Genomic DNA, 17,177 nt, shown 5'->3' on the forward strand with positions numbered 1-17,177 from the left:
ACCAGAACTACACAGTACAAGCAGAACTACACAGTCAATCAGAAATATACAGTGCAAATCAGAAATATATCAAATACACTGAATGGACAAAACCTGCTCTTTCCATGACATAGACTGACCAGGTGAATCCAGGTGAAAAATATGATCCCTTATTGATGTTACCTGTTAAATCCACTTCAATCAGTGTAGATGAAGGGGAGGAGACAGGGTAAATAAGGAGTTTTAAGCCTTGTGATAACTGAGACATGGATTGTGTATGTGTGCCATTCAGAGGGTGAATGGGCAAGACAAAAGGATTTAAGCGCCTTTGAACGGGGTCCCGGTTTGTGTCAAGAACTGCGACGCTGCTGGGTTTTCCACGCTCAACAGTTTGCTGTGTGTATCGAGAATGGTCCACCACCCAAAGGACATCCAGCCAACCTGACACAACTGTGGGAAGCATTGGAGTCAACATGGGGCCAGCATCCCTGTGGAACGCCTTCGACACCTTGTAGAGTCCCATGCCCAGAGGATTGAGGCTGGTCTGGGGGCGAAAGGGGGTGCAACTCAATATTAGGAAGGTGTTCCTAATGTTTTGTACACTCAGGGTGTATTTTAAATATAACCTACGTTACTGTATTTACAACCCTCTCTACAGTACCACCAGAAATATACAACATTTCAAAACATATTTCAAATAAATGCACATTAACATATTTACACCTTTTAACATTTCATCGTTTTTGTAAGATCCTCTCAGATTCCACTGTCCTTCGTGAAACACGGTATGTGGCTTTGAAGCGCAGGTACGACTCCAGACACCTGATAGCCACATCATCCACCTCAGGGTCAAACTTGTTAGCGATGAGGTGGTGATGTTGTAGGAGCCACCTGAGATCTCCAGCCCCGTAGACACAAATGGACCTCCTGTAGACACCCGAGCAGGGTGGATATGGGGCTCCGTTTCTCACATCTCCTTCCAGGGAACGCCACTTCACAATGCGCGCAATGGCGTTCATGTCTGATTCATGGTACTTGATGTGCGGAGGGTTAGATCCTGGCACAGAGGGCATGCGCTGCAGGGTGGCCCACAGGTGTTCATCAGGACTATAGGTGTCCTTCTCCCACTCCAACAGCGCCCGGACCTCCTGAGACTTCATCACGTGACGGACAAAGGCCCTGGACACCAGGAAGTAGGCGTTGCCAGAAAACATGGGGGTGCTGATTGGAGGAGGGCTCTTCCTAACGTTCGTCTTGACCACCATGTTGCTGGTGATTTTGTGGTGAAACTGCCATCTGCTGTTTTTATAGTCGTCGGTGGTCTCTGACTCCATGCTGTTCCTCCCGTTCTGCAGCTTGAGGGCCTGAACCATCTCAGCGTTGGTCTTAATGGGGAAGTCTGTTCCACAGGTGTTGATCAGGTACCTCCACTGGACAGGTGACTTCAGGAGATCCTCCATACAGTTCAGATCGGCCTGCACTCTGGACCAGGAGGCATATACCACACTCTCTAACTTACTGGCCACAAACACATTAGATAGACAGGACACGATAGCCCTCACTGCCGTCCTGAAGGCCTCCGATGACTTCTGGTCGATGTGGACGCAGTACACGTTCTGAGGAGTGTACAGGGCACGCAGGAGCCGCTCAAACATCTCAATCTTGTCGTGGATGACCATGGAGTAGGCGATGGGGAACTCCTTCTCCTCCTGACTGAGAGGAACGGTGATGAACTCTCTTTCTGTGACGTACCTCTGACAGTCCTGAGTCACGTTGTGGTAGAAGGCCTCTGACAGCAACTGCTGTTTCTTCATGGTCTTCAGCAGGAGGCTGAGCTGCTTCCTCTCCAGACCCTCCAGGTCTCCCTGGATGATGGCTGAGCAGGCCGGCAGGTCGGCAGCGTAGTCCGGGGGCAGGAGGTCCAGAACGGGGAGAGGACTCCTGTCAGAGCCCGGCGGGCGTCTGAGAGCGGCCCACAGGAGCAGAGAGACGGATCCACTCAGGAGGATCAGAGATAAGTTCTTGAAGAATCTCTGAGACCTGGACAACCGAACAGAAGCCATGACTAGTCCGTATTATCTGTCAGGGTTCTCCTCAAAGAATGTAAGAGTTGCACTACGCCACCTTGTGGACTGGTTGCGCCACTGTCATTTAAAAAAACATGATTTGTAATCATTTAAGGACTGTTACCACACCCGAATGGAGTATTTCTTTGCTTTAGAGTGCAGGAAATGTCCTCCATCCCGCTGTACTCAGTAGCACCTCTTTGTTAAAAAAAGATCCCTGGGAGAACCCTGTATGTGGTATTGCCTTTGTGGTATTAGTATCTATCAACACCACAGCTGAGGAGGAGGAGTTGCACACTGCTGGGCAACAGAAAGATGTGTCTCACCAGCACCTCACAGCTCAAATAAATGACACACACCTCTCACACACCTCTGTTTAAAAGGAAGAGGTGTAATCATTAACTCTCGTGGGCGTTGTCTGTGGGCATGGTGTAAACACTAGGCTACCCTGCCGTCCCTACACTCTAACCACTAGGCTACCCTGCCGTCCCTACACTCTAACCACTAGGCTACCCTGCCGCCACCATGTTAGGACGGCCAGGCGTACAGTCCTAACATGGCTGAGCCTCTCACGTTAAACAGCTGTCTGTCCTCTAGGCCATGTTCTGTTATAATCTCCACCCGGCACAGCCAGAAAAGGACTGGCCACCCCACATAGCCTGGTTCCTCTCTAGGTTTCTTCCTAGGTTTTGGCCTTTCTAGGGAGTTTTTCCTAGCCACCATGCTTCTACACCTGCATTGCTTGCTGTTTGGGGTTTTAGGCTGGGTTTCTGTACAGCACTTTGAGATATCAGCTGATGTACGAAGGGCTATATAAATACATTTGATTTGATTTGATTTAGCTTTGAGGCGTGGGTCAAAGCAGCCTCATAAACGTGTTGAGTCAAACGTTTACCTTGCCGTACACAGTTGAAATATCTAGCCCATACATTTTGAAATATTTAGCCCATACATTTAGAAATATCTAGCCCATACATTTTGAAATATCTAGCCCATACATTTTGAAATATCTAGCCCATACATTTTGAAATATCTAGCCCATACATTTTGAAATATCTAGCCCATACATTTTGAAATATCTAGCCCATACATTTTGAAATATCTAGCCCATACATTTTGAAATATCTAGCCCATACATTTTGAAATATCTAGCCCATACATTTTGAAATATCTAGCCCATACAGTTTGAAATATCTAGCCCATACAGTTTGAAATATCTAGCCCATACATTTTGCACACAATATTTTATATACAGGAGGTTTTTAAAGGACCATGAAAAAAAAAATGTCACACTACTGTCGTTGTCACAGTCCTATTGACTAACATGGTAGACCTCATATTACCAGACCACAACAACATCCCACAGCTGCTTTGACCATTCAGTCAGATAGGCACACTATTTAAATATTGAAATCACTTCCGTTCCATGAAATCCTTCAACATTTAACAATGTCACCTTTATCCACACATATCACGTCCTGGTGTGGTGCAGAGGAACAGGGTTTATACAGGTGTACAGGGGTTAAACATGGTGTTTTATTACATCCTGGTGTGGTGCAGAGGAACAGGGTTTATACAGGTGTACAGGGGTTAAACATGGTGTTTTATCACGTCCTGGTGTGGTGCAGAGGAACAGGGTTAGATGACAGCTGTCGGGGGTTAAACATGGTGTTTTATCACATCCTGGTTGCAGGTTAATATCCATGACAAACATCCTAGACCCATTTTCCAACTCGTACAGCAAACACAGCCAGGTCTGAAAGGCAGAGTTGAGGCTGAGATGAATTTTTATAAAATGTGTTAATGATTGATGTTGAACATCGGTGTTATGGCGCTCCGTTGATGTCAGATAGCTACATTATTTGAATATTGAAATAATTGAGTCCTTGTACATGTCATCTGTTTCCACCCGTTCAGAGCCATGTTTTTTAGAGAGTTTAGGTCAACTTTTAGAATTTAGAATGTTGTTATAATTCTAGACATTCCGTTTGATAGCGTGGATGTATGAAGGACTCATGGAATGGCAGGAAAATGATTTCCTATTTTATTTACAATTTTTTTTGAACACCAGTGTTGAACCTCCATTGACATCAAATAGGTAGTTAATATTAAAATCCTTGTTATAATTATGTTATAATCTCACCTGTATGCTCATGTACTCATCTACAAACAGGCAGACAGACAGGCACACAAGGTTGAGTAAAAATATATCTATGGATCTGAATACAACATACAATGTTCTCTTAGATGGGTGACTGTTCTGGACAGGCTCCGAGTAACATTTTGGTGTTCAAAGCCCTCTGTGAACTCCGTAGGATCCCATGCATTATAATGGCACAAAGGCCTCTGTGAACTCCGTAGGATCCCATGCCTTATAATCGCACAAAGTCGCTCTCCGTTTCCACCCTCTCAGCGGAGCGGACTTGAAGTGTCAAGGTTTCAGAACCCCACATTTGCATAGGAGGTGACGTGTCACATTTTCTGGCCTAAAGACGGGTTAGTTGACAACGCCCCAATGAGGCCCCGCTGGTCCAACGCTCTTACCACTAGGCTACCCTGCCGCCCCAATGAGGCCCTGCTGGTCCAACGCTCTTACCACTAGGCTACCCTGCCGCCCCAATGAGGCCCCGCTGGTCCAACGCTCTTACCACTAGGCTACCCTGCCGCCCCAATGAGGCCCCGCTGGTCCAACGCTCTTACTGCTAGGCTACCCTGCCGCCCCAATGAGGCCCCGCTGGTCCAACGCTCTTACCGCTAGGCTACCCTGCCGCCCCAATGAGGCCCCCCTGGTCCAACGCTCTTACCACTAGGCTACCCTGCCGCCCCAATGAGGCCCCCCTGGTCCAACGCTCTTACCACTAGGCTACCCTGCCGCCCCAATGAGGCCCCGCTGGTCCAACGCTCTTACCACTAGGCTACCCTGTCGCCCCAATGAGGCCCCCTTGGTCCAACGCTCTTACCACTAGGCTACCCTGCCGCCCCAATGAGGCCCCGCTGGTCCAACGCTCTTACCACTAGGCTACCCTGCCGCCCCAATGAGGCCCCGCTGGTCCAACGCTCTTACCACTAATCTACCCTGCCGCCCCAATGAGGCCCCGCTGGTCCAACGCTCTTACCACTAGGCTACCCCCCCGCCCCAATGAGGCCCCGCTGGTTCGTTCAGCCATTCCTATGTGGAAAATACATGGGGAAAGAATGGAATTTAGGAATAAATGCTGAAAATAAGGTCTGAGTTTATAAAGGCTGAGGAGATCTTATACGGTTTGTTGATGAGATAATAGCAGTCAGTTAACACGACCTTTATGAATTATGAAGCTTGTGACATGATCTCTTGGAGATTATCTCGTAGAACAAAAGATCTAAGCCTGTGAACCAAAGACCTTAGTTTAGGCGTTTATCCCAAAACCCCCCCCAAAAAAACGCCATTCGTTTCCCCATAGCCTTTGTCCAACGAGCCACGGCGGAGTTAGTGCCTACAAAAAGACGCCATGACTGTGGCTCTCCATGGGGCAGAAGTCCGTGTGTTGATTCTGTTCGACCAGATAGCTAGTAACATTGACAAGAAGCTGTCGTGTGGGGAATCGTACTGTAGGTGGCTCGTTTCGTCTCGTTTCGGGCTGGTTTCATCTTGTTCTTGACACCATGTCTCGTGTTGTCTGATGTTACGTCTATGCTAATAGAAAGGGTTGAGGGATGGAGAGAGAGAGGGAAAGGAAGCAGTGAGAGAAGGCAGTAGGCCGAAACTACAAGCTGTAACTGAGGCAGGAAGAACTACAAGCTCTAACTGAGGCAGGAAGAACTACAAACTGTAACTGAGGCAGGAAGAACTACAAACTGTAACTGATATCAAAGGCAGGAAGAACTACAAACTGTAACTGAGGCAGGAAGAACTACAAACTGTAACTGAGACAGGAAGAACTATAAACTGTAACTGATATCAAAGGCAGGAAGAACTACAAACTGTAACTGAGGCAGGAAGAACTACAAACTGTAACTGAGGCAGGAAGAACTACAAACTGTAACTGAGGCAGGAAGAACTACAAACTGTAACTGAGGCAGGAAGAACTACAAACTGGAAATGAGGCAGGAAGAACTACAAACTGTAACTGATATCAAAGGCAGGAAGAACTGCCCACTAGTAGGCTTGGGTGATATACCATATACCGGGGTATTTCGAAATACTGACGGTATGTGCGTGCTACTCCACTGCTGTTGAGTATAACTATGTGTTAAATAAATGATATGCAGATCAGGGCTCCAGCCATGCATTTGATTTGCTAAGTGGCTAAATGTCAAGATCAAACTTCTTGGTTACAGCAGAGATATTCAACCCCCTCCTGGATCAAGCGCCCCTTGTGTATAATTGCTCTAATAACGTAAACCGTGGTATGGTACAGAAACGGTATGATTGTATGAACATCTCTCTTCCCGCTCTCTCCCCCCTCTCTCTCTGCTCTCTTTCCTCTCTCTCCTCTCTCCCCACCCTCTCCCCCCTCTCTCTCTCCTCTCCCCTCTCTACTCTCCCCCCCCCCCCCCCCCCCTCTCTCTCTCCTCAGCACCTCCAGATGACGGTGCAGGCCCTGCAGGATGAGCTGAGGACTCAGAGAGATCTGAATCAGTTGTTCCAGCAGGACTGTAGTGGAGGGAGACCTGGAGAACCTCTGTCATTCGAACCCACTGAGGAGAACTTCCACAGGCTCCAAGCTGAACACCAGAGACAGGTGAGGTCTAGTTTCAGAAAGCTGAGTCCTGATCTAGGATCTGTTCATATATAATCTAATTAGCACTCCTATTCAGAGATACTTTCTGGATAAGGGCCCAGGTCTTTTAATTAAAAAAAAACGAGTTTGTCCATTTAAGTTTACACAGAAGTGAAATGTGTCTTTGGCACTCTGGTTTACAGTGAAAGGTTAAAAACAGATAGAAAACACACAGTGAACATTTACATGTCAGTTCATCAGAGTCGTATTTAGGATTCTGTACTTTATACAACATCATGTTGTTCACACCATTTCATTTGTCAGAAGGCATAATAATAATACACTATTCCATTTCATTTGTCAGAAGGCACACTCCTCTGAATAACTTGAGGAATGTAATACTAATGGACATTAAACAGTACAATAAGTATATAGAACTAACTAACCTCATTTAGAAATATCACTATCACGTCATGTTTCCCCTACGGGTATCAATAAAGTTAATTGAATCGAAAGTGAATTATTGTATATAAATAACGTTTGATTGAATCTAATCTCTAGGCTAACTAAGTTAATTTAGAAATAACACAAACATGCTGAGAAGTAGCTTGGATTCAGGAGTTGACATTTACTGAAAGGAGGTGTGTTGTGTTCTCCCATTAAATTGAATTGAATTGAATCTTAATGTTACGTTTCAGGAGAAGACCCAGATGCAGACACTGTTAAAATAACAAAAGTTTATTACAGATCAGAGGTCAGTAATCCAGATCAGAGTCCATAAGGTACAGAACAGCAGGCAGGCTCAGGGTCAGGGTAGACACAATGGTAAAAACTGGAGAAACTAGAAAACAGGTACTAGAAAATGCACGGTCCCAATGTGTAGGAATAGTTAGGAACTAGAAAAAGATAGGAGCAAGGGGAAAACGCTGGTAGACTTGACAAACAAAACAAACTGGCAACAGACAAACAGAGAGCACAGGTATAAATACACTGGGGATAATGGGGAAGATGGGCGACACCTGGAGGGGGGTGGAGACAATCACAAAGACAGGGGAAACAGATCAGGGTGTGGCACTTTCCTCTAGGCCAAAGAGATTCATGCAGTTGAATTGTGTTGAATGTAACCTCTAGGCCAAGGTAAATACCATTTGGTTGAATTGTATTGAATGTAACCTCTAGGCCAAAGAGTTGTTCCTCCTGAGGAAGACGCTGGAGGAGATGGAGTTGAGGATCGACAGTCAGAAACAGACCCTGGGGGCCAGAGACCAGTCCATCAAGAAACTACTGGAGATGCTGCAGAGCAAAGGTATGGAGGGGTTCACACACACACACACACACACACACACACACACACACACACACACACACACACACACACACACACACACACACACACACACACACACACACACACACACACACACACGCCAACACACACACACACACACGCCAACACACACACACACACACACGCCAACACACACACACACACACACACACACACACACACACACACACACACACACACACACACACACACACACACGCCAACACACACACACACACACACACACACACACACACACACACACACGCCAACACACACACACACACACACACACACACTCTTAAAAGCATCACTATGGTGTGTATTCCAGGTCTGTCAGCCAAGGCCTCAGAGGAAGACCATGAGAGGACCAGGAGACTGGCTGAGGCTGAGATGCACATCCACCACCTAGACAGTCTACTGGAACAGAAAGACAAGGAGACCAACGCCCTACGAGAGGTGAGGGTGTGTGTGAAGGTATGGGGGAGAGGGGGAGAAGAGAGAGCGAAACAGAGGAGGGGAGGGGAAATAATTCATTCATAACTCCATGGTTACCACAGAGTTCCTCCAGAGTGTCGTCATGTGCTGGTCACGCTCATGTAAACAACACTCTGTTATCACAGAACCCTACAGCTAACTGAATTCATGACAACTCTGTTACCACAGAACTCCACAGCTAACTGAATTCATGACAACTCTGTTACCACAGAACCCTACAGCTAACTTAATTCATTACAACTCTGTTACCACAGAACCCTACAGCTAACTTAATTCATTACAACTCTGTTACCACAGAACCCTACAGCTAACTTAATTCATTACAACTCTGTTACCACAGAGCCCTACAGCTAACTGAATGTATTACAGATCTGTTACCACAGAACCCTACAGCTAACTTAATTCATTACAACTCTGTTACCACAGAACCCCACAGCTAACTGAATTCATTACAACTCTGTTACCACAGAACCCCACAGCTAACTGAATTCATTACAACTCTGTTACCACAGAACCCTACAGCTAACTGAATTCATTACAGCTCTGTTACCACAGAACCCTACAGCTAACTTAATTCATTACAACTCTGTTACCACAGAGCCCTACAGCTAACTGAATGTATTACAGATCTGTTACCACAGAACCCTACAGCTAACTTAATTCATTACAACTCTGTTACCACAGAACCCCACAGCTAACTGAATTCATTACAACTCTGTTACCACAGAACCCCACAGCTAACTGAATTCATTACAACTCTGTTACCACAGAACCCTACAGCTAACTGAATTCATTACAACTCTGTTACCACAGAGCCCTACAGCTAACTGAATTCATTACAACTCTGTTACCACAGAACCCTACAGCTAACTGAATTCATTACAGCTCTGTTACCACAGAGCTATAGACAGATAGACAGACCTAACCTTTACTATAGACAGACCTTACCTTTACTATAGACAGACCTTACCTTTACTATAGACAGACCTCACCTTTACTATAGACAGACCTTACCTTTACTATAGACAGACCTTACCTTTACTATAGACAGACCTTACCTTTACTATAGACAGACCTTACCTTTACTATAGACAGACCTTACCTTTACTATAGACAGACCTCACCTTTACTATAGACAGACCTTACCTTTACTATAGACAGACATTACCTTTACTATAGACAGACCTTACCTTTACTATAGACAGACCTCACCTTTACTATAGACAGACCTTACCTTTACTATAGACAGACCTTACCTTTACTATAGACAGACCTTAGACAGACCTCACCTTTACTATAGACAGACCTTACCTTTACTATAGACAGACCTTACCTTTACTATAGACAGACCTCACCTTTACTATAGACAGACCTTAGACAGACCTCACCTTTACTATAGACAGACCTCACCTTTACTATAGACAGACCTCACCTTTACTATAGACAGACCTCACCTTTACTATAGACAGACCTTACCTTTACTATAGACAGACCTTACCTTTACTATAGACAGACCTCACCTTTACTATAGACAGACCTCACCTTTACTATAGACAGACCTTACCTTTACTATAGACAGACCTTAGACAGACCTCACCTTTACTATAGACAGACCTCACCTTTACTATAGACAGACCTTACCTTTACTATAGACAGACCTTACCTTTACTATAGACAGACCTTAGACAGACCTCACCTTTACTATAGACAGACCTTACCTTTACTATAGACAGACCTCACCTTTACTATAGACAGACCTCACCTTTACTATAGACAGACCTCACCTTTACTGTCGACAGACCTCACCTTTACTATAGACAGACCTTGCCAGAACGACACCAGAGGAGAAAGAGGAGAAAGTCAGAGAGTCAGTCTGATCAGCATTCAGACCCACACTTTGACAGGATGGGAATCTCCTCCCCTCCCCTCCCTCCCTCCCTCATTCCGTGGTTCTGTATTCTGGTCAGGCAGTAGCACAGACACCCATTAACCTCCTCCAGCCTCAGAGGAACTGTAGGACCACTCTGACACCTAGTGGGGAGAGGAGGAACTGCACCAGTTTCACCACAACACCAGTCTTGAGAATACATCCACCAAGTGTAAATGAAGTGCACCCCTGTTAAATAAACACAGTTTTCCCCAACGATGAAATGGGGAAAGAGTTTGGGAAACACGGCACTGAAATAAGCTACTTCTATAAGTTTGAGAAAAAGTATTTGTCTTTGTCTTCATGACTGTAATGACCAGACAAGACGTCATGCTGTGAGCCCAGAACAGCCCTCATTCCACCCACTGCTAAACATCAGATCAGTGTCTAGAGGCATTCAACTCTGTGTGCCACATCTGTGTTGCCCGGGGAACCTCATACACAAGGACAGCCCTATCATCTATCCCATAATAACACTGCTTTAGTTCCAGTATGAATGACTCATCTCCACTGACCCATATTGCTCATGACACAGAGAAAAAGATAGAGAGAGACAGAGAGAGAGAGACAGAGAGAGAGAGACAGATAGAGAGAGACAGAGAGAGAGAGACAGAGAGAGACAGAGAGAGAGACAGAGAGAGAGAGAGACAGAGAGCGAGAGACATAGAGAGCGAGAGACATAGAGAGAGAGAGAGAGACAGACAGAGAGAGAGACAGAGAGAGAGAGAGAGAGAGAGAGAGAGAGAGCATGGTGGGGAAGAAAGCCAGGGATGGAGGAAGACAGGGGTGGGGAGCGAGAGGGAGGGAGCGTTGAATTAGAGGTGAGCAATAGAGAAAGGGAGAGGGAGGGAAGGTGTCAGGGAGAGAGAGGGAGGGAAAGTGTCAGGGAGAGAGAGAGAGGGAGGGAAGGTGTCAGGGAGAGAGAGAGGGAGGGAGGGAAGGTGTCAGGGAGAGAGAGAGAGAGAGGGAGGGAAGGTGTCAGGGAGAGAGAGAGGGAGGGAAGGTGTCAGGGAGAGACAGAGAGGGAGGGAAGGTGTCAGGGAGAGAGAGAGAGAGAGGGAGGGAAGGTGTCAGGGAGAGAGAGAGAGAGAGGGAGGGAAGATGTCAGGGAGAGAGAGAGAGAGAGAGAGGGAGGGAAGATGTCAGGGAGAGAGAGAGAGAGAGAGAGGGAGGGAAGGTGTCAGGGAGAGATAGAGAGGGAGGGAGGGAAGGTGTCAGGGAGAGAGAGAGAGAGAGGGAGGGAAGGTGTCAGGGAGAGAGAGAGAGAGAGGGAGGGAAGGTGTCAGGGAGAGAGAGAGAGAGAGGGAGGGAAGGTGTCAGGGAGAGAGAGAGAGAGAGGGAGGGAAGGTGTCAGGGAGAGAGAGAGAGGGAGGGAAGGTGTCAGGGAGAGAGGGAGGGGAGGGAAGGCGTCAGGGAGAGAGAGAGAGAGAGAGGGAGGGAAGGTGTCAGGGAGAGAGAGAGAGAGAGAGAGGGAGGGAAGGTGTCAGGGAGAGAGAGAGAGAGAGAGAGAGGGAGGGAAGGTGTCAGGGAGAGAGGGAGGGGAGGGAAGGCGTCAGGGAGAGAGAGAGAGAGAGAGGGAGGGAAGGTGTCAGGGAGAGAGAGAGAGAGAGAGAGAGAGAGGGAGGGAAGGTGTCAGGGAGAGAGAGAGAGAGAGAGAGAGAGAGGGAGGGAAGGTGTCAGGGAGAGAGAGAGAGAGAGAGAGAGGGAGGGAAGGTGTCAGGGAGAGAGAGAGAGAGAGAGAGAGAGAGGGAGGGAAGGTGTCAGGGAGAGAGAGAGAGAGAGAGAGAGGGAGGGAGGGAAGGTGTCAGGGAGATAGTTTTTATATTATTTAGAGAACAGCAGTAGCTGCTCCTTGTCTTTTCTTAGCAGAACAGTTGTAGGCAGTAAACTCATAAAGATCTCTCTGACCTCCCTGTACCCTTTAACACTCTCCTGTGACATGCAAGTGCACCCTGTGGGTGTGTACATTGCCAATTGCTGAGAAATTAGGCGCAATGTCTGTCTGTCTGTCTCCTCTCAATTCCAATTCAATTTAAGGGTTTTATTGGCATGGGAAACATATGTTAACATTACCAAAGCAAGTGAGGTAGATAATATATAAAGTGAAATAAACAATAAAATATGACCAGTAAATGTTACACTCACAGAAGTTACAAAAGAATAAAGACATTTGAAATGTCATATTATGTCTATATATATACGGGCTCTACTGGACTTTCCTGTGGAACTGAACGGGCTGCAGTGGTTCAGACACAGCGTTGGATGGAGAGAACAAACATGTCCACATGATTTGACAAGGATACATCCACATGTCACACAGAGTCTATTTTCTGTTTATGTGAGGAAGAGAATCTATGGGAGTCTGTGTGTGTGTCCATGCATTTACAGTCATCGTGTGTGTGTGTGTGTGTGTGTGTGTGTGTGTGTGTGCACTGTACAGTCCATTTCCACCACCGCCCCCAGCACCAGAAGCTCTCTCTCCTTTGTTAGTCCTGTCTTCTCCACTAGAAAGGCTGCCCTAGTTCTCTATGTGGAATCCTCAGCACAACTCCCATTAGTTCTCTCTGTGGGACCCTCAGGACAACTCCCATTAGTTCTCTCTGTAGGACCCTCAGGACAACTCCCATTAGTTCTCTCTGTAGGACCCTCAGTACAACTCCCATTAGTTCTCTCTGTAGGACCCTCAGTACAACTCCCATTAGTTCTCTCTGTAGGACCCTCAGTACAACTCCCATTAGTTCTCTCTGTGGGACCCTCAGTACAACTCCCATTACTCTCAACTCCCAACTCTCTCTCTCTCGCTCTGTCTCTCTCTCTCTCTCTCTTTATCTCTCTGTCTTTCTCTCTCTCTCTCTCTCTCTCTCTCTCTCTCTCTCTGTCTCTCTCTCTCTCTCTCTCTTTCTCTCTCTGTCTCTCTCTGTCTTTCTCTCTCTGTCTCTCTCTCTCTCTCTCTCTCTCTCTCTCTCTGTCTCTCTCTCTCTCTCTCTCTCTCTCACACCATGCTGTTGTGTTCTCTCCTGGTCATGATGACAGTCACCATGCTGTTGGGTTCTCTCCTGGTCATGATGACAGTCACCATGCTGTTGGGTTCTCTCCTGGTCATGATGACAGTCACCATGCTGTATGTTCTCTCCTGGTCATGATGACAGTCACTGCTGTTGTGTTCTCTCCTGGTCATGATGACAGTCACCATGCTGTATGTTCTCTCCTGGTCATGATGACAGTCACCATGCTGTATGTTCTCTCCTGGTCATGATGACAGTCACTGCTGTTGGGTTCTCTCCTGGTCATGATGACAGTCACTATGCTGTTGGGTTCTCTCCTGGTCATGATGACAGTCACTATGCTGTTGGGTTCTCTCCTGGTCATGATGACAGTCACCATGCTGTATGTTCTCTCCTGGTCATGATGACAGTCACCATGCTGTTGTGTTCTCTCCTGGTCATGATGACAGTCACCATGCTGTTGGGTTCTCTCCTGGTCATGATGACAGTCACTATGCTGTTGGGTTCTCTCCTGGTCATGATGACAGTCACTTTGCTGTTGGGTTCTCTCCTGGTCATGATGACAGTCACCATGCTGTTGTGTTCTCTCCTGGTCATGATGACAGTCACTATGCTGTTGGGTTCTCTCCTGGTCATGATGACAGTCACCATGCTGTTGGGTTCTCTCCTGGTCATGATGACAGTCACTATGCTGTTGTGTTCTGTCCTGGGCGTGCTAACCACCACCATGCTGTACCCTGTCTCTCCTCAGGAGCTGCACCGACGGAGCTATGAAGGAGCCCCTGAATCAGCCAAGACCAAGGCCCTGCAGACCGTCATCGAGATGAAGGTGAGAGCGAGAGAGAGAGAGAGAGAGAGAGAGAGAGGGAGAGAGGGGGAGAGAGAGAGGGGGAGAGAGAGGGAGATAGAGAGGGAGAGAGGGGGAGGTGAGAGAGAAAGAGAGGTTGGTTGGTTAGAGAGAGAGAGAGAGAGAGAGAGAGGAGTGAGAGAGCGAGAGAGGGAAGAGAGAGAGAGAGGGGGAGAGAGAGGGAGAGAGAGAGGGGAGAGAGGGGGAGGTGAGAGAGAGAGAGAGAGGTTGGTTAGAGAGAGAGAGAGAGAGAGAGGTTGGTTGGTTAGAGAGAGAGAGAGAGAGAGAGAGAGGAGTGAGAGAGAGAGAGAGAGGGAAGAGAGAGAGAGAGAGGGAGAGAGAGAGAGAGAGAGGTTGGTTAGAGAGAGTGTGTATGCTCATGTTTCACTTAGAATGCCAAAGTGAGACCGTCATCAAGATGAAGGTGTGTGTGTTGTGAGAGATTGACTTCCTGTACAATGTGGTGAGAGATTGACTTCCTGTACAATGTGGTGAGAGATTGACTTCCTGTACAATGTGGTGAGAGATTGACTTCCTGTACAATGTGGTGAGAGATTGACTTCCTGTACAATGTGGTGAGAGATTGACTTCCTGTACAATGTGGTGAGAGATTGACTTCCTGTACAATGTGGTGAGAGATTGACTTCCTGTACAATGTGAGAAACTGTAATATTACAACGTGAGTCATATGAGTCACCCTTTACAGTGAAACTCTAACTTAGGAGCCTTTTCCCAACTATTCAGAGTTAAAAAGTGTGAAAAATGTGCAAAAAATAGGAAATAGTAGGAAATAGCAACACAATAAAATAACTATAATGGTGTTCCTGGACCTCGAGGAAGTGTGTGTGCGTGTGTGTGTGTGTGTGTGTGTGTGTGTGTGTGTGTGTGTGTGTGTGTGCCTAACTGTGTGTGTGTGTGTTGCCTAACTGTGTGTAGGACTCTAAGGTCCAGTCTCTGGAGAGAGGTCTGAGGGACCTGGAGGAAGAGATTGAGATGTTAAAGTCTAACGGGGCTCTGAGCACTGAGGAGAGAGAGGAGGAGATGAAACAAATGGAGGTGTACAGATCCCACTCCAAGTTCATGAAGAACAAGGTAACAACACAACTACAGCTGACTCAGTACAGAACTCTGTCTAAAGAGCATGTTGATTATCATTCAGCTTCTGTGACAGATGCATCTGGTCTTCAGTTCTCTGTGTTTTCTAGTGGAACCAGCATCCTGCCCTGTACACTAGAGACAAGCATGTGTCCATCTGGTCTTCAGTTCTCTGTGTTTTCTAGTGGAACCAGCATCCTGCCCTGTACACTAGAGACAACCATGTGTTCATCTGGTCTTCAGTTCTCTGTGTTTTCTAGTGGAACCAGCATCCTGCCCTGTACACTAGAGACAAGCATGTGTTCATCTGGTCTTCAGTTCTCTGTGTTTTCTAGTGGAACCAGCATCCTGCCCTGTACACTAGAGACAACCATGTGTCCATCTGGTCTTCAGTTCTCTGTGTTTTCTAGTGGAACCAGCATCCTGCCCTGTACACTAGAGACAACCATGTGTCCATCTGGTCTTCAGTTCTCTGTGTTTTCTAGTGGAACCAGCATCCTGCCCTGTACACTAGAGACAACCATGTGTCCATCTGGTCTTCAGTTCTCTGTGTTTTCTAGTGGAACCAGCATCCTGCCCTGTACACTAGAGACAACCATGTGTTCATCTGGTCTTCAGTTCTCTGTGTTTTCTAGTGGAACCAGCATCCTGCCCTGTACACTAGAGACAACCATGTGTTCATCTGGTCTTCAGTTCTCTGTGTTTTCTAGTGGAACCAGCATCCTGACCTGTACACTAGAGACAAGCATGTGTTCATCTGGTCTTCAGTTCTCTGTGTTTTCTAGTGGAACCAGCATCCTGCCCTGTACACTAGAGACAACCATGTGTCCATCTGGTCTTCAGTTCTCTGTGTTTTCTAGTGGAACCAGCATCCTGCCCTGTACACTAGAGACAACCATGTGTCCATCTGGTCTTCAGTTCTCTGTGTTTTCTAGTGGAACCAGCATCCTGCCCTGTACACTAGAGACAACCATGTGTCCATCTGGTCTTCAGTTCTCTGTGTTTTCTAGTGGAACCAGCATCCTGCCCTGTACACTAGAGACAACCATGTGTTCATCTGGTCTTCAGTTCTCTGTGTTTTCTAGTGGAACCAGCATCCTGCCCTGTACACTAGAGACAACCATGTGTTCATCTGGTCTTCAGTTCTCTGTGTTTTCTAGTGGAACCAGCATCCTGCCCTGTACACTAGAGACAACCATGTGCTCATCTGGTCTTCAGTTCTCTGTGTTTTCTAGTGGAACCAGCATCCTGCCCTGTACACTATAGACAACCATGTGTTCATCTGGTCTTCAGTTCTCTGTGTTTTCTAGTGGAACCAGCATCCTGCCCTGTACACTAGAGACAACCATGTGTCCATCTGGTCTTCAGTTCTCTGTGTTTTCTAGTGGAACCAGCATCCTGCCCTGTACACTAGAGACAACCATGTGTTCATCTGGTCTTCAGTTCTCTGTGTTTTCTAGTGGAACCAGCATCCTGCCCTGTACACTAGAGACAACCATGTGTCCATCTGGTCTTCAGTTCTCTGTGTTTTCTAGTGGAACCAGCATCCTGCCCTGTACACTATAGACAACCATGTGTTCATCTGGTCTTCAGTTCTCTGTGTTTTCTAGTGGAACCAGCATCCTGCCCTGTACACTAGAGACAACCATGTGTTCATCTGGTCTTCAGTTCTCTGTGTTTTCTAGTGGAACCAGCATCCTGTCCTGTACACTAGAGACAAGCATGTGTTCATC

At 46.8% G+C, this 17,177-nt stretch overlaps 2 protein-coding genes across 2 annotated transcripts in view; one reads left to right on the plus strand and one right to left on the minus strand.

Moving 5' to 3' along the window:
- LOC139404682 (ELKS/Rab6-interacting/CAST family member 1-like) overlaps positions 1–17,177 on the plus strand; it is a 424,291-nt gene that overhangs the window by 88,784 nt on the left and 318,330 nt on the right. Inside the window, exons 4-8 of the mRNA XM_071147289.1 lie at positions 6,602–6,766; positions 7,925–8,051; positions 8,404–8,531; positions 14,254–14,331; positions 15,286–15,441. Of these exons, the coding sequence (XP_071003390.1) occupies positions 6,602–6,766; positions 7,925–8,051; positions 8,404–8,531; positions 14,254–14,331; positions 15,286–15,441 (654 nt within the window). The remainder of the gene's footprint in view (positions 1–6,601; positions 6,767–7,924; positions 8,052–8,403; positions 8,532–14,253; positions 14,332–15,285; positions 15,442–17,177) is intronic.
- On the minus strand, positions 714–2,048 carry LOC139404683 (beta-1,3-galactosyl-O-glycosyl-glycoprotein beta-1,6-N-acetylglucosaminyltransferase 3-like). The gene has a single exon (XM_071147290.1). It carries the CDS (start codon positions 2,040–2,042, stop codon positions 714–716), a length of 1,329 nt encoding a protein of 442 aa, XP_071003391.1. The 5' UTR covers positions 2,043–2,048.

This window comes from Oncorhynchus clarkii, unplaced genomic scaffold (genome assembly GCF_045791955.1).
Source record: "Oncorhynchus clarkii lewisi isolate Uvic-CL-2024 unplaced genomic scaffold, UVic_Ocla_1.0 unplaced_contig_9009_pilon_pilon, whole genome shotgun sequence".
NCBI classification, from domain to species: Eukaryota; Metazoa; Chordata; class Actinopteri; order Salmoniformes; family Salmonidae; genus Oncorhynchus; species Oncorhynchus clarkii.